Source organism: Hemibagrus wyckioides, linkage group LG20 (genome assembly GCF_019097595.1).
Source record: "Hemibagrus wyckioides isolate EC202008001 linkage group LG20, SWU_Hwy_1.0, whole genome shotgun sequence".
Classification (NCBI taxonomy): domain Eukaryota; kingdom Metazoa; phylum Chordata; class Actinopteri; order Siluriformes; family Bagridae; genus Hemibagrus; species Hemibagrus wyckioides.
Genome location: NC_080729.1, coordinates 13,759,893 through 13,781,545, shown reverse-complemented (window position 1 = coordinate 13,781,545; position 21,653 = coordinate 13,759,893). Strand labels below are relative to the sequence as shown.

Here is a 21,653-nt window from a genome sequence, read left to right as displayed (position 1 = left end):
TGTATGTTATGCAATTCTGCGTTCACAAAGGAAAGAGCCCTGCTGAGTAGGAAGCCTGGGCAGTGTGTTTCGTGGCCCTGCTTTAGCATTAGCCAGATGGATTGTCTCCATTCTGTAAAAAAAAAAAAAAAAAAGTGCTAAAAACAACCACGTGCCCAAAGGAATGCCCGTGACAGAGGAGCCACTCGCCATGGCAACGACAAAAGTCTTCCCGAGTCTCAGTTCGGAGAGAAATACAAAAAGTGTGAAAAAGCGTAGCGGTTTTTTTTCTCCCGTTCGGTGTGTGTTTCTCTCTGAGGAATGAGAAGCTGAATGCGAGATGAGCGCTTTCGAGTTCGGTCTGCCAAAATCCGAGCACGAGTATGGCGTCTCCTCTTCAGCGTCTCCTCCTCGTCCCCTCCTCCTCAGATCACTACAATGGCTTTTTAAACTCCTCCGGACGCAGCTGAAGGATCAGGGATAGACTAACACGGGGCTTTCTTTACAAGCGGGGCAGCAGCTGCTCCCTGATTAGGCCTCTATAATAAGCTTGTTTAATAGAGTTTGGCCACATCAATAAAAATCGGAGTGACCCACGTATCTCGTTGAGGGAGAACCGGAGGGAGGAGCAGCTCCATATGCTTTGGTCCACTGGGAACACACAGCCGGGACACACACAGCTGCAGCTGTTCGCATTAGCCTGGTTTTTTAAAATTTCTTTTAAGAACATTTTAATATTAATGAAATTGATACACCTTGCAGGACGCCCGTTTAGTCACCATGTGTTTTTTAATTGTTAACATCAGCTCAGAAATACTCCGCTTCCCCACAATGTTTCACAAATCCCTCGCTTTTATTTCTTTTCTTTTCCCGTTATCCTGTCCTCAGCTTTTCTCCTTCAGCCTTCAGCCCTGTACCTCGCAACTCCTTTCAAATTCCATAGAACAAATGAAACTTTTCCTGCACCAGGATTACACGCTGTTTCTAAATCTGAACATTATTATGTTTATTCATGAATAAACATCAGGTTTTATTCTAGGAGAGAAGTGAATTACTGTACGCTTTTCTAAAAGCATCAGCTGTATCGTCAGTCTCCAGCTCGGAACGGTGCTGCTCATTTCCTTTAAAAAGAAAGATTCGAGAGTTTATTGCTGTCTGTAGGAGAAATAATGTTACACAATACTCTGTGACTCCTCCCACCAATCTCTGACATCATTTAAACAGGATGTGATGAAGAAACAAAAACATAAATCAGATATCATACAAATAGGAGGGAAAGGAGGGGATATGTGCAACGAAACAAGAAAAAGAGGGGCGGGGCTACCAGGACAAAAATATCAAGATGGCCGCCAATACTCTGGTGTTACAAATGTGTTTTGAATGATCCCAGAGTGTGATTTATTTTTTTTAAACAATTTAAAACTAGTATTCTGCTGAAGCTAGGGGCGTCGCATTACATGCGTTTAATGTCATTACATCCGTTTGACGTCAATTATTGATGCATAAAAATGTAAGTGATCCATTTGAGACGACACTCGCCTCCTAAAATTCATTAGACCGTAGAGTAAACAGTGCATAGTGTATAGTACATCATTTAGGACACAACTACAGACGTGACAGGATGTAAACAATCATGAGCAGGAATAAATGAGAAGACCTAACACACAGTTGTAGCTCTTCGAACTGAGAGGAAGAATCTGTGACACGTTTCCTGTTCAATGCACTTAACTAGCAAACCGCCTCATTACATTTTAATTACATTTTATTAGCTACCACTTTTTTAGCCGTGTCCAGGCGACTGGGATATGGGACAAAGCAGCACACTGGAGCTTTTTCTTGCTCGGTGAGATCGCTAATGTTTCCGTAATTGTTATTAACAGTCTTGTAAACAAAGCATCGTTTGTTATTCTGACCAATCAGAGTGGACAGACTTTCGATCAATCGTGGGCCAAAGAAGAAGAGAAAATTGTATCCATGTCATGGAGCGATGCAGATTTTCAAACCTGCAAAACACCACATCTTTACCAGTTTCTTTTAATATACCTGAGGCATATCACCATGTCGACATGTAGCCCCATATTTCTATTCATATTCTGACAACCGAAACGAACGAGATATGTTGCACATCCAACAACGGTCCCGGTTTTATCTGAGACTGATTCAGCCCCACATCCAACCACGAATTTTTATTTTTTATTTTTTTTAAAAATCAAGCAACAGGACACGAGTACAAACAAGCCCAAAAAATAAATAAATAGATGGGAAAATAAATAAATAAATAATAAAAGGTGTGCTTTGTATTTTCACATTTTTATCGTTTCTATGTGAAAACATTCAGCTAAATTGGCTCGCGGATGGCTGACGGTTAAAAGCTCGCAAGGTTCTGCGACGCCGCTCGGCCACTTTAGGTTCTCGATGTGCGGAAATTGAGGTGTTGTGAGGGAAAGTGTTCCTGAGCCTCACGTCTTTCCTACCACACATGGCGGCAAGTGTAAACACAGCCCGGTCTGCAAGATTAGCTTCATCTCAGGGCAAATGAAAAAGTACATGGACACACACACACACACACACCGTCAATCTCACACAGAAACCGACAACACGTTCACTGAGGCAGCTTAAATTTAAATTTGCCCTGGTGGGCAGTGAGACAAGGGGGGAGGAGGGGGAGATATGTGTGCTGCAGTAATGGCAGTAGCAGACCAAGCAATTCCCCGAGGCTCTGTGCCTTATGCTCCGTCTGAAACCTGCCAAATCCCTCCATCACTCTCTCTCTCTCTCTCTCTCTCACCCCTTTCCCCACCCTTCTCCTGTCCTCCATCACTCTCTATTTCTGTCCCTACCTCTCTCCTGCTCTGACCTTCTCTCCAGACGTCCCCCCGCCAATACACGAGGTGTGAATGAGTTTCTGCTTGAGTGAGAATTAATTCCTAATATTTTAGTAACTCAGGTACCCGAGCTCGGGAATTCTGTATTTAGAAACGAAAAGAAATTCAAACCTATCATTTCTTTCCATAGCGTTTTCTTTTCTTATTCCTTTATATGGCACAACGATTTATTGTGCTGTTTATTCTGAAAGCTGTAATTTTAAGACCCAAAAGAAGAAGTGTTCATTTGTGTGTGTGTGTGTGTGTGTTGGAGTTAATTTACCAAAAAGTATTACGATCCTCGAGTAAGGAAACGTAAACATGAGCATGTGCTCTGTTAAGAGATATGTGACTTAGTGATGTAATGCGATGACACTATCTGTATCTGTATCTGTCTCTGTTTAGCGCTCCAAATATCCATATCTGGCATCCGATTGAAATTCGAAATGGAAGGGTTTTTTCAATCAAATACGAACCCTATCGCTTTGCCCTCAGAAAAAAAAAACAGACAGAGAAATGAGATCATCATAGCGTGTGAATTCTGGCTCTGAGGAATCCTCAGCCTCCGCAGCATCACTTGAGATCATCTAGAGATTAATATTTATTAATCCCCTGTGTGTGCACCTTTATATATTTGTTTGTACCTACCCACTATCTAGCATATTTAGTTAAGTCTATTTCCCAAAATATAAACAGGCTCACAGACTAATATAATCCAGCGTGACCCTGACCAGGCAGTTACTAAGGATGAGTGATTGTTTGTCCCTCGAGATTCATATCCTTTATGACCTCTCGCTTCTGCCCAAGTGAAAGGAAAAACCCTCCAGTTTCAGCGCCAGGTCCTATTTGTACCGTTGTGTGAAAATCTGTTTATTAAAAATAATATATACCCTACACCTACATCTCTAATATGAACAAAAAACCCATTTAAAAGTCAATTTAAATGATAATAAAGAAACCAATATTATCATGGCAATAATACATTTTCTTTTCTTAATAAACTCTCTAATTATTTTACTATGGAAAAATAATTCTGGTAAATATTATGATGTTATATAATAAGGGTGTAATTTCGCCTTCAACGAATGAAAACATTGCTTTATTCAGGCAAATTTACACAGCAGACATTTTATTTCCGCTCATTTGAAAGACATCATCCTCTGTAAATGTAGTTTTGTGTGTTTTTAGAGACACAAAGCTTCAGTAAATCATTTTACATCTATCTCCTGTTCTCCAAAAGTGATCTGGGGAACCATCTGGATCAGTGGAAGAAGGTGACCTGGTCTGGTGAATCACATAATCTTTCATATCATGGATGTGTTTTTGTCGCTGGGGAAGAAATAGCTCCAAGATGCACTATGGGGAGAATGCAAGCTTTGGGATATGGATGTTACATGGACATGTACCGTCTACCTAAACACTGTTGCATACCAAGTCCACATCTCATCGCCATGACAATTGTACACCGATCAGGCATAACATTGAGACCACTGAGAAGTGAAGTGAATAAGACTGATGATCTCCTCATCATGGCACCTGTTAGTGGGTGGGATATATTAGGCAGCAAGTGAACATTTTGTCCTCAAAGTTGATGTGTTAGAAGCAGGAAAAATGGCCAAGCATAAGGATTTGAGCGAGTTTGACAAGGGCCAAATTGTGATGGCTAGACCACTGGATCAGAGCATCTCCAAAACTGCAGCTCTTGTGGGGTGTTCCCGGTCTGCAGTGGTCAGTATCTATCAAAAGTGGTCCAAGGAAGGAACAGTGGTGAACCGGAGACAGGGTCATGGGCGGCCAAGGCTCACTGATTCACGTGGGGAGCAAAGGCTGGCCCGTGTGATCCGATCCAACAGACGAGCTACTGTTGCTCAAATTGCTGAAGAAGTTAATGCTGGTTCTGAGAGAAAGGTGTCAGAATACACAGTGCATGATGGATCAGGGCTGTTTAAACAGCAAAAGGGGGACCAACACAATATTAGGCAGGTGGTCATGAAGTTATGCCTGATCGGTGTATATCTTAATGGCAGTGGACCTTTCAGCAGGATCATGCACCCTGGCACACTGCATAAATTGTTAAATGGTTTGAGGAACATGACAAACAGTTCAAGGTGTTGACTTGGGCTGCAAATTCCCAGATCACAATCTGCTCGAGAATCTGTGGGATGTGCCGGACAAACAATTCTGTTCCATGGAGGCCTCGCCTCACAACATACAGAACTAACAGAAAAGGATCTTGTTGCCAAATACTACAACACATCTTCATAGTCCGTGCCTTAGCGATTCAGAGCAGTTTTAATAACCTACACAATATTCAGCAGTTGGTTTTTGTTATGTTATATGGCTGCAAAATGCAATAGAAAAACTATCTAGGTCTTGTTTGTGGTATGGTGTGGTGTGGGTAGTGGTGGTTCAAGTGGTTAAGGCTCTGAGTTGTTGATCGGAGGATCAGGGATCAAACACCACCAAGCTCCACTGTTGAGCAATTGAGAAATGCCCTTAACCCTCCCTGCTCCGGAGGTGCTGTATCATAGCTGCCTCTGCGCTCTGACTCCAACTTCCTCAGCTGGGATACACGGAGAAAAGAATTCCACTGTGCTGTAATGTATGTGTAGCGATAATAAAGGCTTCATGCCCTCGATTCTTCTTCTTCTTGAGTCAGTTTCCTTCACCACCCCCTGATACAGTAGCTGTTATGTTTCCTGTACATTACCATATCTATATCTGTAATAAAAACCTGACTAATTTGCTCACGGGAACGTGTCGAGATCAAACGGTATTCTTCCTCTTCCCTTGTGCAAGTAAATGAACTCATCTGGCCGCCGAGAAATGCTGAAAGACAGCGAGACAGTGCCGATACTCACTGGTTAAATATGCTGTGACTGCCAATGTGACGCACTTCATTACCAGGCTAACAAATTCATTACTGCCTTCATCTCTGTCCTCCCACTTTGCTCTGCATGACGCTCTCCGTGTCTGCCTTCGCCCCGAGCCCGTTAACCGAGAGAAATGCAGGACCATTTGCTCATGACGCTCCACGGGATTCAAACCCCAATTTGTATTTTCTATGTTAAAGGTGCTTGTTTTCAAATAAGAAACATGGCCGGACGTTACATCATGTGACATGCCGTGGATTCGTAACTAAACTTCATGTCATAGAACTCTAAGAAGTCTAAGCACTACACTTAAAGGACAGTATCTTTAATGTCCTATGTGTGATGCTATCATTTTTTTTCTACTTTGTGCCTTAAAAAACTATGAAGGAAACATTTTATTTATAATTCACAGGTGAAGCTGGATGTTTTTTGTACTGGAATAGGGATGGGAATTGGGATGGGAAATATATATATATATATATATATATATATATATATATATATATATATATATATATATATATATATATGACATGACATCATTATCTCATGTGGGTGAGGGCTTAAGCCTTCTTCAAAATGTTTGCTTAGATTTGACATTTTATGTGTACAATTTAAGAGAAAACATTACATAATGCAATTTAAGCAAACGATTGACCAAAACTGTCATTTCTCCCCATATAGTCTTTCCATACACACAATTAACATTTTGCAATGCTGCAAAAATGATGACATGAAGACAACACTAAGCTGGAGAGTATAGTACAGTATACGGCCATGTTGACCTATTTATTTATATAGACCCAGAATAATTTTCCGTCGCAGCGCTGATAATGACTTGTGGCATTTAAAACAAGGAAAACATGGAATTTACCTCGGATAATGGACAGCTTGGAGGTGACTGCGATTTCGCCCTCAGTGTTCCGGGCCACGCACTCGTAAACGTTCTCATCTCGCGGTGCTCGAAGTGGCTGGATACGAAGCACCGCCCCAGCTCCTTCATCAAACTCTATGGTCTGGGCCAATAAGAGAAAGGCAGATTAACGGTGTATTTCAAATCAAAACAGATCTCATCGTTTTTTTTTTACTCTAATTGGCTTGCCAGGTCAAAAATGTGAAATAAATATTTAAAATATATCAGTCAAACGGTTTAAAGCATTTTTTACAATTCATGCGATCAGCTGCATAATTATTGGCACCCTTCAAGTAAAAATCTTTCATGAAATATGGACATAAAATATTCAACAGATGTTAAGTATTCTATACGATGTTGACTTTTCTTCTTCTTCGTCTTCTTCTTCTTCTTCCTTTTTTCAGAAATGTAGATTGCTTGAACATCTGATACATGATCTTTTTAAAGCATAGGAGCTTTCTTATCGTATTTTAGCCCTGAGCCTGGTTGCCTAAGTCTTAGAATCATTCAACACGATGACAAAAGACTTTAAACCTCCTGTACATCCCAAGTGAAACATAAAAGACTGCAAGGACACTAAACGCTGTTTTGGGGAGGCTTACTGACTCACTCAATTGAAATCCTACCGTAAATTTGTAAACTAAATTAAAAAAGCCACCCATCATGTGCAAGGTTGTGCAAGGAGACTCTATTTACTCTTGGATGTTGATTTTGTGCGTCATAAGTATCAAGTTTATTGCTAGATAGAGATTCCCCCCCCCCAAATCTGAGCACTTAAACCACTTCAGGATTTGGCCTAAAACACATTTTAAATTAAACTATACAAGGATAAATTTATCCCCCTGTAAGCCACATTTCTCCCAGATTAAAAACATCCTGAAGAACGGTGATTTTTGATGCTGCCATCGTTTTTAATCCATGAAGCAACTAGTCTGAATCCAGTAAACCGATTTGCATATTAAAATAAATCGTAAAAACTGCAATTTGTCTGGCTTAGTTCACATTTCCAGGTCTAAGTGATGTGATTTTATGCCTTAAAGTAACATAGATGAGTTTTTATTTTACCCTTGTCTTTTCGAATCAGAGCTGATTTTCTGCACTCATAATAGTGAATACTGCAGTGGCAAAGTCAAAAAAACACAAATAACAAATCCGGAAACAACAATTCAGACAAACCGGAAAAGCTAGGTTTTAGTTTGCGAATGGAATTCTTACTGCTGATTGAACAAAACATCTGTCACTCAAGATATAGAAGAAGTACAGCTGGCTGTGGCAATAGAAAGTTATTGTGTTTTTGGGGTTGTTATTTTGTTTTCTGATTTGTTATTGTGTTTTTGGATTTGTTATTTTTTTATTTGTTATTTTGTTTTATTTTATTGTTATTTTGTTTTTTAGATTTGTTATTGTGTTTTATTGTTATTTTGTTTTTCAGATTTGTTATTTTGTTTTTTTTTTGTTATTTTGTTTTTTAGATTTGTTATTGTGTTTTTTCTTTATTTGTTATTGTGTTTTTTTTATTTGTTATTGTGTTTTTCTTATTTGTTATTGTGTTTTATTTTATTTGTTATTGGGTTTTTGGATTAGATATTGTGTTTTATTTTATTTGTTATTGTGTTTTTGGATTTGTTATTGTGTTTTATTTTATTTATGGTGTTTTTTTATTTGTTATTGTGTTTTATTTTATTTGTTATTGTGGTTTTTGACTTGTTATTTTGTTTGTTTTTTTATTTGTTATTTTGTTTTTGCATTTGTTATTGTGTTTTTTTGTTGTTATTTTGTCTTTTAGATTTGTTATTTGTGTTTTCAGATTCGTTACTGTGTTTCTGGATTTGTTATTTAGTCTTTTGATTTGTTATTGTGTTTTTTTTTATTTGTTTTTGTGTTTTCTGATTTGTTATTGTGTTTTTTTTATTTGTTTTTGTGTTTTCTGATTTGTTATTGTGTTTTTTATTTGTTATTGTGTTTTTTATTTGTTTTTGTGTTTTCTGATTTGTTATTGTGTTTTTTATTTGTTATTGTGTTTTTTATTTGTTTTTGTGTTTTCTGATTTGTTACTGTGTTTTTTTATTTGTTATTGTGTTTTATTTTATTTGTTTTTGTGTTTTCTGATTTGTTACTGTGTTTTTTTTATTTGTTATTGTGTTTTATTTTATTTGTTTTTGTGTTTTCTGATTTGTTATTGTGTTTTTTATTTGTTATTGTGTTTTTTATTTGTTTTTGTGTTTTCTGATTTGTTACTGTGTTTTTTTATTTGTTATTGTGTTTTATTTTATTTGTTTTTGTGTTTTCTGATTTGTTACTGTGTTTTTTTATTTGTTATTGTGTTTTATTTTATTTGTTTTTGTGTTTTCTGATTTGTTATTGTGTTTTTTATTTGTTATTGTGTTTTTTATTTGTTTTTGTGTTTTCTGATTTGTTATTGTGTTTTTTATTTGTTATTGTGTTTTTTATTTGTTTTTGTGTTTTCTGATTTGTTATTGTGTTTTTTATTTGTTATTGTGTTTTATTTTATTTGTTTTTGTGTTTTCTGATTTGTTACTGTGTTTTTTTATTTGTTATTGTGTTTTATTTTATTTGTTTTTGTGTTTTCTGATTTGTTACTGTGTTTTTTTATTTGTTATTGTGTTTTATTTTATTTGTTTTTGTGTTTTCTGATTTGTTACTGTGTTTTTTTATTTGTTATTGTGTTTTATTTTATTTGTTTTTGTGTTTTCTGATTTGTTATTTTGTTTAGCAGTTCTCGGCCTCTGTATAATACATATCCGATGAAACAAAAATGTGAAGTCAGATCGGAATTTATTTGATTTTTTTTTCCCCTTTCAAAGCCCCGATGCATCGATTTCATCATCATCCAGTATTGGCAGAGCAACAGAGAGCAGCAAGAGCGGTGTTTATATTGAGTGTTGGAATGTGGAAGGTGGTGATTTATCTGATGTTTGAGGAATGGATTCAGTCAAAACTGTAAGGAATGTACAGAAACAGAAAAATTGACCAAACAATCAATGTGTGTGTGTGTGTGCGGCACGTTTCAGGGGACATGCGATCTCGGGTTTAAGACAAATATGCTGCTATAAATATATTGATTCATCTGTGTGAAGAATCATGTAATGTAAACATATCCTCTGACCTGGAAAAACAAATACCTGGCTACAAATGTGCAGTGAACACATTCCTAGAAAAAGATCCCTTCTATAAAAATCTCCACCTTCTTAGAGACATTACAGGAAAAGCCTCAGTCCTGTTCTTCTCTTCACGTGAAGCTTCAGCACACGTAAAACTTAAGGGGTGCAAATAATTTTGCAGCAAGAACTAATTGCACGACTCGGAAAAATGAGTTAACGAGTCCTTTTTTTATCTAAGGTGCCAATAATTCTGCAGCTGAGTGTAAACATTGACAGAAGTTGCTCCTTTTGAAAATCCACTTAACGTGTCACTCATTTAAAACCCATTTAAATGTAAATGACTGTTTAGTGTAGGAGTTTCGCATCGAATGCCTTCGCATGAACTCCTGTTGCTTCCGTGTTTGCGTTTTCGATTTATTTTTTTTTCCCTGGTTTGTTCTCTGCTGCAGGCGATAGGGTGGGAGGAATCATGGTTTCATGAGGGTTTTTAATATTATGCGTATACAGATGAACCACGCATAGCCGTGACAGACGCTCTGTTTTGTTTTTGTGGGGGTTTTTTTGTCGCTCGCAGTCGACTGTCTTGGTTGAAAAGGGCTGATTTTGCATTCTGAACAAAAACGGAACAAAAACTGCAGACTTCGGTTTAAAACCAAACGAAAGTGCTCTTCTTTTTGTTTTTTTGTTTTCTCGTGACTGATGTTATTTCTCTTCCACTTTCTCATTATCGTTGCACCATCAGCAGATATTTTGTGTTCCTCTGGTTAGACAGGGACGACTAATGTAATTCAGCTCATAAACGACCCTCTGTTCCTGTCAGACGAATTCATAAAAAATTAAATAAGTCTAAGTACAGCCATGGCGTGGGGAGAGAGAGAGAGAGGGAGAGAGAGCGTGATCTGTTTATACTCTGTAACGCGACAGATGTTAAATATTGTATACAAAAAGAGAGAGCTATCGTATCAGATGTGAGCTGAAGGTGTGAAGGAATGGCATGTTTCCGGTTCAAGCAGTTTGCGATCATTAAAGATTTAGAGAATGTAAAATAAAGATAAGCGGGTAGAAAGGATATTTCACAGGGAGATGTAGTCACCTGCTTTTAGGTGCAAAAGGAAAAATAAAAGGCTTTATATAACAGGAATTCAACAGTGGATGCAAGATAAAGATCCCTTCAGGCATTCAAGGCTGTGTGAGCTGCTACACAATGCATCAGTTGTGTGTGTGTGTAGGTGTGTATCTCACCTCTATCCTCTGAGAGTTGACCTTTTTGCCCTTTTTGTTCCAGATGACCTGTGGCTTGGGGTCGCCTGAGGCTTGACACACGAAGGACACCACGCCGCCGGACACGCCTATCTGATCTGTCGGGATCTTCGTGAACTTGGGGGAAGCTGGAGGGAACGAGCATAATGATTTTAATTCATGAATAATGAAAAAAAAAAAAAAAAAAGCAAAACAATTCAATTCTTATCAATTAATCAAGAACAGCATGCCCACCAGGTGAAGCGGTCCTTGCTGATAAAAAAACAACTAACAGTTACAGTTAAAGGATTATTTAATGGTAAGAGGTGAAAAGCAATGCTGCTGTCTGTATCTTTATCCTGTTTAATGGTGAAAGAATTCATTTCTGTATCTGTATCCGTATACGAATTTGATCATAGCGATCAGAAACCTTCTAGAGAATTCCTGAAGCTTCCATTTCAGCTCATAACTGCTCTCAAACACTGACCTCTGTTCTAAAAATATGACCAGATTTACTTCAATTTTTGAGCTTGCTACAGTATTTTCCAGAAAGTTTTCTGGCCACTTCGGTCTTAATAATTGTGGTCTTCAAGCTCGAGCTCGCATTGCAAGAGAGTAAAAACATCCCAGTCCTGATGAAGAAGCACATGAACCTTCCAGAAAACATAAAACAAATGTCCCTCCTATTAGTTTCAGTGTGAACACATGCATGCTTTCCATTAGGTTTGATGCTAGGTTTGACAATTGTATAAGGAATCGCTAATAGATTCTAATGATCATGGAGCATTTTTGGCATTTTTGCCTCGCACCTCTAGGATTGAGGGTTTGATTCCTTCCCTATGTGTCTGAATGTTCTCCCTGAGTTTCAGGGGTTTCCTCCAGGTTTCCACACATGCGCTGTAGGCTGACTGACATCTCTAAATTATTGTGAATGACTGTGCCCTGGAACGCCCCCTCAACCCCACACACCCCCATCCAGGGTGCCCCCTACCCCACTCGCCTGCTTCGTGCCCTGATCAACCCTGTATAAGAAAAGCAGTATCAGGATGGTGCGATTTAAAATCAACAAAAACAAATGGTATTATATAATGCTAATAAGTGTGCTGCCTATTAATCCTGTATGAATATTAATAGCCTTCAGAGCAGAGTAACAGAACATCAGGGCTACTTAACTATACTTAACTAAGAACTCAATAACTGTCATAGTTTATACAGTTTCAATGTTATACTGAGTTTAGATACAACTAATAACTCTAGGTTTATTTATAGTCCTGACAAGCATTCCAAACACTGTTAATGGGTAATTGATTTAAAACACACACACACAAACACACACAGACTACACTGCTAGCAACAAGCAGCCCCGACTGACTCGTAACCAGCTTGCGGTATTTTTTCCCGTGTATTGATGTAAAGTGCACGTGATACTTGTTACAAACGTCTGGCCACGCCTCCACTTCCCTCCTCAGAGCGGCAGGCGATACTATCGCCAATCTGCTTGGGGTCAGGATAAGATGCTGGTATTTTGTAAAGATAGGACCATGGCATCTCACAATCCTTCTCTCCATCTGTCTTTAAACAGTCTGTTTTCTTCTCGGAGAAGTCCTGCTGTCGATTTGCTAATTTCGACCAGGGAAGGTAGAGTAAAATGGAAATCTATGAAGGTTTGAAAACGAATGTCTCTTGTCCTGTAGCTAGTCTGATGAGCTTCCAGTTAAATCATTTGTCCAATAAATGCTTGTGATTGGACGAATAAAACAACAGCCTGAACAGAGCTGGTTCATGATTGCTATGGGATGGATGCCGAGCCATGGGCAGTTTTTTTTTATAGATATTTTACATATTTGGGTCAGAACAGCAGTCCACCAGTGTAATGACCCATTATGCAGATCATATTGTGGGTTCTGTCTTACTAGAAAAAATAAAATGATGCAACACAAGCACATCCATTCTCAACTGGCATGAACACACACACACACACACACTGCTCCCTCCCTATTCAGTATAGTGAAATTCAGCACTTAACAGATGCTTTTAACTTGTTCTCCAGCAAAGCGAGATTCACAATTTGCCATAATAAGGCAAATAGAAGGTGCATAAAGCCCAGAAACATGGCTGCTCTATTGACCTGCAGGAAGTTGCAATCAATATACGAATGCAGCTCAGTGCCCATATCATAAAAGCTTTAAACAGCAACAAACAGAGTAAACAAGATTATCCAAGACACAAACCCATGATTGCGGAGTGCACAATAAATTCAACAAGGTCATTCTTAGCCCTGTTACACCTGGCCACTTCGGCAGAACAGAAACGCTGTTATTACACACGCCGGTGCGCGAGCCGGAGGGCAGATTCGTGTCACGAAGCGACAAATGCTGTAATGAAGTAAAAGGCTAATATTTCATGGCAGACAAAAAGTCGGGGCAGCGTGAGTGGCACTCGCCAGGCGATTTAGTGCTCTTCTGTCAATGTGCCGACGGGAAGCGATAAATACGACACCGCTGTAATTCCGCGGCTGAATCTAATAAAGCGCGGCTGAGCTCGGCCTCCGTCCGCTCGACTCCGGATGCAGAGTGGATCGAATTCCCACTGGACACCGAATTGTGTGTGCATATGCGTGTGTGTGTGTGTGTGAGAAGGGGGTGGCTGAGGGGGGTGGCGGTTGTAGTCATAGATACCAGCATTACCAAGCGGAGGATCATCGCCTCAGTGTCCTGTTGCCATAGCGTCGGTTCAAACAGAGCCGACGGCGGGCTCACACTCATCTGTCAGGGCTAAGCCAGGCCTGGTCCTCACCATGGCAACCAGATCCCACACCTCCTCTCTACACCCACCCGTCTTCATCCCCGTTTTTCATTCAGAGACGAGTGTTCCTTCACGTTTCTGCCTGCCTGCTCTGGTAGAGCGAATCAACCCTTTTTATTACAACGGAGGAGCAAAAGTATTTAACGTCCTAATAGGTTGAAGGACGAAAACGAGAACGATTAGATCGAGTGTGATGGAAGCAGAAAAAAAAGATGGAGAGAAGAAATAGGTAGACCGTACGAGTGAGAAGGAGAAGAATATATATATATATATATATAGCTGACTGAAGTATTCCCAGGCAGCCGAACAGAAAGATAGTGACAGTGAGCAAACTATTGATGAGCTCTAGAGATAAGAAAACAAAAAGAAATCGCTGGAGTCTGAGTGCTACTCAGGGGCGTTGTCTCATAACGTCTCTCGTTCCTACCGCTTCAGCCTCCACTATCACTGCACTATCACTGACTCGGCTTTTTAGCGTTCGCTTCTGATCTCGCAGAATCTTCCAGAAGCGCTGGGACGTCTTCTGCTCCCTCAGCAACACAAGGCTTTATATCCACACCTCTCCATGGGGAGCCGTTCCACTGATGTAACTCTCACACACCCTTACACACACACACACACACACACACTGTCTCTACAGTCTTACGTTTACCCAATGGCAGTTTTTCAACCATGAAAACAAAGGGACCGAACAACCTTGAGGGACGAGAGCGTCAGCTGATGCTATGTCTTAAGCAATGATGTCACATGCTCCGTTGTGAGTGGAGCGCACCATCGCCATGACAACTATCATTAAAAACCAATCGAGGAAGGAGGACGCTGGCGGAGGAGGAGGACGTGTAATCAGCGTCGGGCATGCACGGGCCACGATCGAGTGAGGTGTGATAATCGGAAACAATTGCTTGAGGAGAAATAAAAGATGGGTGAAAGGAATGATGCGTATCTTGGTTCTGTTCTGTAACACATGAAAGCATTATGTTTGTTGTGTGTTATGTGCTGTTCATGAACGCAGTACATGAAAAATATTCAAATAGATTAATATAAAAGCGGAATATGAATAATAAAGGATTGGGGAGTGAGCTGTTACTGTTATAGTTATTATTGTCTTAGAGCATCATGGACTATGTATATTACATACCAAACTTTTTTATCGATTTACTGTTACATTTTATATTACGGAAGGTGCTTGAAACAAGATAACCCCGCCTCCTGTTATGTTAAAGCAGCCATAAACATCCATTCCCTCAGTAGCTTCTGCTTCTGCCCTGTTCTGAAAAACGTGTCGTGTAAAAAACCTGAACCTAGAGGCAACAATCAGCTGGGTGTTACTATGGAAACTAAGTGCTGCTGATACAGGAAATTAATCAGCACTTTCTGACCAATCAGAATTAAGAATCAACAGAACAGTGGGAGGAATTATAAGGCGTATGGAGACGTTTAGGAAAATGAAAGAAAAGAGTCGGATGAGAGTCTAATAACAGGCTATAACTGTAAGTGTTTGTTTACAGCTCGCAACAGATATCACATTTTAATGATAAGAATTCTGGATACGTACATAAGGCATGGCAGGTGCTGGACAGCGAGGAGAGCAGGAGGGCCAGCAGGAGCAAGAGAGCAGAGGGAAATACCTCCGGTGAGCCGCGAGCCATGACGAGGAAGCACACACGATCGTCCAGGCACACTGCAGAGAAAAACAGAGTCCGCGTTAAATTCACTTAGATTACCCCGGTGCTTGTAGTCGGTCAGTGAGAGAAAAGTAAGCCGTTTCCTCTAACCTTAAAACAGACCATTTCTAAATGACATCACACTTTACAGTACTTGAGAGAGGTTACTGGAATAGAAAAAGCTATGGCTAATCTCGAGGCATTTTCGTCCTGACCATTTAGCTTTCAGACCAGAACGGGGTTATTAATTACATTAATGAGGCAAACAATTACACACACACACACAAAAGAAAGCGCTGCATCTGTTACGTGTAATATTTTTTAATGTGTTTTCAATCCATAATGTTGTACTGGGTTCATGTCATATTTCCTCCAAACTACCACACACAATAAACAGGAAAACTTCTGTCCATTTCTTTAGCTTGCACTTTTACCACAACGTGTACTCTTATTCTATTGATTTTTATTTCCCTGTCCTGTTTTTTCTTCTCCATTCTGAGTAAATAATTCACTTAGATTGCCTTCAGTACAGGACGTGTCGCGGTACATTAACAAACACGTTCAGCGACTCGGAGATCATTTATTTCGCACCGAGAGCTGGAGATATTCAGTGACATGAGTGACACTAGATGTGGGCGTGTCCGGTGCTGTAACAAAGTTGAGAAAAGTTGAACTTTCATCTCGAATAATACGATGCTCATATACGCCGTTGTATTTTATCGACAAACACCAAATCTCCCTCTAGAATATTTAATTTTACCACAAATGTGGAATTCTAGTTGCTCCGCCCACTGATAAACATTATCACTATGGTGACTTCATCATGATATCTGTGTGATCTGGAAAATATTAGCGCACATGCACGAAATCGAGGTGTGTTACGCTGTGCAATCACACGACTAACATGACTATCACTGATCTACGACCTGCGCTAGAATGAAATCAGCCCCAGGTATCACTTCTTCATCCCATCCCATTGCCTCTACCTTGTGTTGGGATCTTTTGCAGTACTGAGTGGGTTTGTTTTTATGCAGTAGTGAACAAGCTGCATATAGATTCTTAATATCCTATATAACCGAAGCAATATCAATCATTATTATCATTAATAATAACTTTCTCAATCCTTTCTTACCGTATATGCATAAAACCCTGAAAGGCAATTAAAAAAAATCTAGTCCATCAATAGCATCCTCACTCAGAAGGGAAATCTGAAAGACTCAAAAGCTTGAGAACCAGAAATGAATGGTGTTTATTATGTCATTATGGATCCACATGTTTCACAGGTGAAAGGCCACAGTCAGGTGGGAAGATTATTAGCGTGCAGGAAATGAGCTATTTCACTATTTCGTGCTACAACTGCATTATTAATGCCATCCCCAAAGAGTCATTATACAATCATCATCATGCTATTAAAAGAATTAGGATAACTCATCTAACGGAAGATCAAAAAAAAAAAAAAAAAAAAAAAGATAATAAAACATGCAATTTAGCTTCGCTATAAAAAAAAAAAGATGATTCTTTCTGAGTGGGAGATAATTGTGCTTCAAGAGAACATGTCTATCTTTCATAGCTGAAGCTGTTTACGGAATTGTATTTGTCTGGCTTTGGTGGAAATTGTATTAATAGCACAGTCAAGAACATCTGCTTCTTAAAACATAAATAAATAAAATAAAAACTCCGGGATTCCGGGAGCAAAGAGAGGGAATTTGGGATAAACGTTAGTACCCAAAACCAAAAATTCCAAATAAAAATATACTACAGATTTAAATATTTATAAGTACTGACTGTTACATTATAAAGCCGACACTGGAGACTCCTTCCTTTAAAGATAAGAGGTTAATTTTTCTTAAATAAATTTCTTATAAAGTTTAAACAATGTAGAATTCCTGTGAGTGAGCTGCGAATGTACAAATGCTAACAAGCACACTCACATAAAACTGCTCCCTGTTACACCAGAAGTAAGTATTCACCCCCCCTTGAACTATTTCCACCTTTTGCCATGTTACAACCTGGAACTGAACTAGACTTAGCTCTCTAATTTACTCATTGTGTCTTCTTTTTTTCCCTTCAGGGGTGGCCACAGCGAATCATCTCTCTCCACCTATCCCTATTTTCCGCATCCTCATCACTTGCACCCACTAGCTTCATATCATCATTTATTACATCCATATACCTCCTCTTTGGCCTTCCTCTTTGCCTCCTGCCTGGCAGCTCCATGTCCAACATTCTCCTACCGATATACTCACTCTCCCTCCTCTGTACATGTCCAAACCATCTTAATCTGTCCTCCCTAACTTCGTCCCCCAAATGTCCAACATGAGCTGTCCCTCTGACGTACTCGTTCCTAATCCTGTCCAACCTCGTCACTCCCACATCTTCAGCTCTGCTACCTCCAGCTCTGACTCCTGTCTCTTCCTCAGTGACACTCTCTCAAAACCATACAGCATGGCACTGTCTTGTACACCTCCCCTTGATTCTCGCTGATATTTTTCCATCGCACAGAACTCCCGAAACACCTTTCTCCACCCATTCCAACCTGCCTGCCCTCACTCCTTTACCTCTTTCCCACACTCTCCATCACTCTGGACTGTTGATCCCAAGTACTTAAACTCCTGTACCTTCTTCACCTGGTATTCTTACTGTTCCACTTCCCTCCCTTCCATTCATACACATATACTCAATGTGTCTAACATTCATATGTTCTATTTTAAAGGTTTCACATCTCATTTAAAGATTATCTCAGGTTTTACTTCAACTTTTTAAAAATTCATTGCATATAATTGAAAGAAAATCCATTTAGGTTCCACATTGTTTGGTTGTATTGCAACAAAATCTATTTAATCAAAGCTCATGGGGGGGCAAACACTTATGCAAAACACTGTAACATCAAATTAAGGAAGGTTGAAAGTAATTTAGCATGCTTATCTACAGTGAAATTGTGTGTGTGTGGTGTGTGTGTGTCCTTCTCCTAAAATGATCTGTAATTTGCAAGCTAGGAGAAATTTGTCAAGTTGCTCCGTATCTTGCTTACTAATCACTTTAAATATCTACAGCGTAGGGGAAAAAAAACGGTGGTTCACTGACCTTACCAAACATCCTGGGCTGATGGAATTTTTTTCAGTCTACTACAGTACATCTTTTAATACCTGTTTTAGATTGATATGTGCATAGAGGCAGCTCCACATCTAATAAAGTATCCTTATTCTATTAATTACTGTGATTAACACATGCATCATAATTACATGCTGTATATACACCCAAAATACCACAGCTAAACACCCGGCGCTGCCAAATAAAGCAGGGATCCTTTTCCGTCATGCTGTAATTAATATCTTACACCATCATGAAGGAATTGCTTACTACCACAATGCAGCTTATAATGAACAGTCCACTCAGAAAAAAAAAAAAAACTAGGCTTAAGTGCTGTGGAATGCATCGTCCTACTGGAGGTGTGTCGTGGCATAATGCATCGTAGCACTCGCGCTCCTGTGCAACTATAGCGGATATGGATTTCTTTTTACAAGGGCCCATTAATTATTGAAAAACTTCCCCATTGCACCGTGTGTTTGCCTGGCCAGCTTTCGCATTAAGTGTGGTGAATGCCCCGAGTCTGTGTGGAGCGAGCCATTTTTCAACCATAAGGTTCGCCTATCCACCAGTCGATATCTGCAATAAGTAAAATCCATTCCTCTCATTCCTGTGTGTGTGTGTGTGCATGCTCATCACTACTCCTTAATGGCGAGAAAATCAAACCGTACGAGTAAGCCGTGATGCTTTGATCACTGGAACACGACTTCATAAATAGCTAGCTTTTTTTATATTTAAAAAAGCTGAAGCCATTCGAGTCGATCGATTTCGGGAAACGATTCCTTTTTTCCCCGAAGAACAGATTCATGTATGCGCTGTTCATTTTCTAAAGAGGAAATGACATCGAATGAGGAAGGAGTCAGATAGTGATCGATAAGAACATAAGTAATCATCCTGCATCTCCAGGAGATCAAACGTAGGGGTGGGATGGTATGAAATATTCACCGCGTGATGAGTGTACAATCCGATAGGATGCTGTCTGGAATATTTACAACCATTTCAGATGATGTTCACTGACTTGACAACTTAGTATTATATTGTTTGGTTCAGGCTAGGTGATGTGATGATAATATTATATAAATATAATATTACAATACTTGAAGACAGCATCACAATACACCATAGACCGATCAGCCATAACATTATAACCGCCTCCCTAATATTGTGTTGGTCTCCCTTTTGCTGCCAAAACAGCCCTGACCCTTTGAGGCATGGACTCCACTAGATACGTGAAGGTGTGCTGTGGTATCTGGGACCAAGATTTAAACAGCAGATCCTTTAAGGTCTATAAGTTGCGAGGTGGGGCTTCCATGGATCGGACTTGTTTGTCCAGCACATCCCACAGATGCTCGATTGCATTGAGATCTGGGGAATTTGGAGGCCAAGTCTACACCTCAATCTGGTTGTTGTGCTCATCAATCCATTCCTGAACCCTTTTTGCCTTGTAGCACGGTGCATTATCCTGCCGAAAGATGCCACAGCCATGAGGGAATACGGTTTCCATGAAAGGGTGTACATGGTCTGCAACACTGCTCAGGTAGGTGGTATGTGTCAAAGTAACATCCATATGGATGGCAGGACCCAAGGTTTCCCAGCAGAACATTGCCCAAAGCAATGTCCGTCGGCTTGTCTTCTTCTCATAGTGCATCCTTGTGCCATGATGAGGAGATAATCAGTGTTATTCACGTCACCTGTCAGTGCACATAATGTTATGGCTGATCGGCTTTTACTAAATACCCATGTTGCATTATAAAAAGTACAAGTATCAGTTATGTGTCTTTTGCAGTTATTTGGAGTAGTAAAAGTACAATATTTCATAACAGTGTACCATAAAATCTGATTGTCAGTCTGCATGAATCTACTGTTTGAACTAGACTCAGCCTCAGACGTCTCACACACAAACACACACAAAAATCGTTAGCTGAATGTCTGATGCATATGGCACACAAAATTGGAAACACTTCAGGAGTTTCAAAGTCGTCATCTGATTGGTTGGATTCTACAGGATTTCTGGGAGACGCGTGTGTCACGTTTTTAAACGGTCTGCCTGGAAACAAAGCCGTCGTGACGCTCTACTTCCCTCACGGAAGAAGGAAGCTGTAGTGATTACAATTGTGACAATAGATGAATTACAAGGATCAGGTTTTAACACTGGATTTTCCCAATTATTAGAAGTTCATGGTATAGACTCATATATCTTTACATCTTCACATCCCTAAACATGACGCCTAACAAAATGAACTGTGATTGGTTGCTTTACATGTCCGTCAGATGCCCTCTTGGGCGGTCCTTGGCCAGTAAAAGCTGTTATGGAGTCCAGACCTTCCGCTGTCAGTCTGAAGGCCTGCCTACGTGTGACTCTAGCCACAGTTTTACTTCTTTATACCCTTCTGTGTAATTAATTCAACGAATACATTTCTATCTGTGTTTGTTTAGTGCTCAAAATCTGTATTTGGATTCAAACAGGAAGTGGTCTAGAGTTTTAATTGTATTCAACCAGACGCCTTGTCCAATCTTTCACTCAAGCTTCTCAACTATCTAGCTCACTTTCTTAACAATGACGTCTTTCCCAAATCAGGGACCTTATTATTTATAGTTGAGGTGAAGAATAGCCACCAGGTGATCCTTTCTCTGATTTATATTTGATTCATGTTCACTAGACACGAATGGACAAGAGAGCTGGGACTTAATCTCAGTATAATTCCTGGGAAGAATTTCTTTTCATTTATGATGGCACATATTCGTTTAAGAATGATGAAAGCACGTGCAATGAATGTGCAAGTTAATATTATTAAAAATGAATTAAATGATTATTTCCGGGAGCCCTTAGAGAAATATACAGGCTTGTGCAAGCTGTATCATGTGCATGGGCCATAGACAGCGGAGGCTTTTTAAATAAAATCATAATTCACTAAGCTGGAGCAAGGTGGATTAGTGGTTAGCATGTTTGCCTCAAATCTCCATGGTTGGAGGTTTGATTCTCACCTCTGCTATGTGTTTGCTTGTTGCGTGTGCCTTGAGGGCTTTCTCTGGGTACCTCTCCCAGTTCAAAAACATGTGTTTGGCTCGTGTGTGCAATTGTGCCCTCTGATAGACTGGGGTGTCCT

The 21,653-nt window shown here is 39.6% G+C and overlaps 1 protein-coding gene across 6 annotated transcripts in view; it reads right to left on the bottom strand.

Moving 5' to 3' along the window:
* ptprsb (protein tyrosine phosphatase receptor type Sb) overlaps positions 1-21,653 on the bottom strand; it is a 166,736-nt gene that overhangs the window by 89,979 nt on the left and 55,104 nt on the right. For all 6 annotated transcript variants that reach the window (XM_058418955.1, XM_058418957.1, XM_058418954.1 and 3 more), the window contains exons 3-5: positions 15,351-15,476; positions 10,994-11,139; positions 6,591-6,732 (exon numbers count right to left, since the gene is read on the bottom strand). In XM_058418955.1, coding sequence (XP_058274938.1) covers positions 6,591-6,732; positions 10,994-11,139; positions 15,351-15,444 — 382 coding nt within the window. In that variant the 5' untranslated portion in view covers positions 15,445-15,476. The remainder of the gene's footprint in view (positions 1-6,590; positions 6,733-10,993; positions 11,140-15,350; positions 15,477-21,653) is intronic.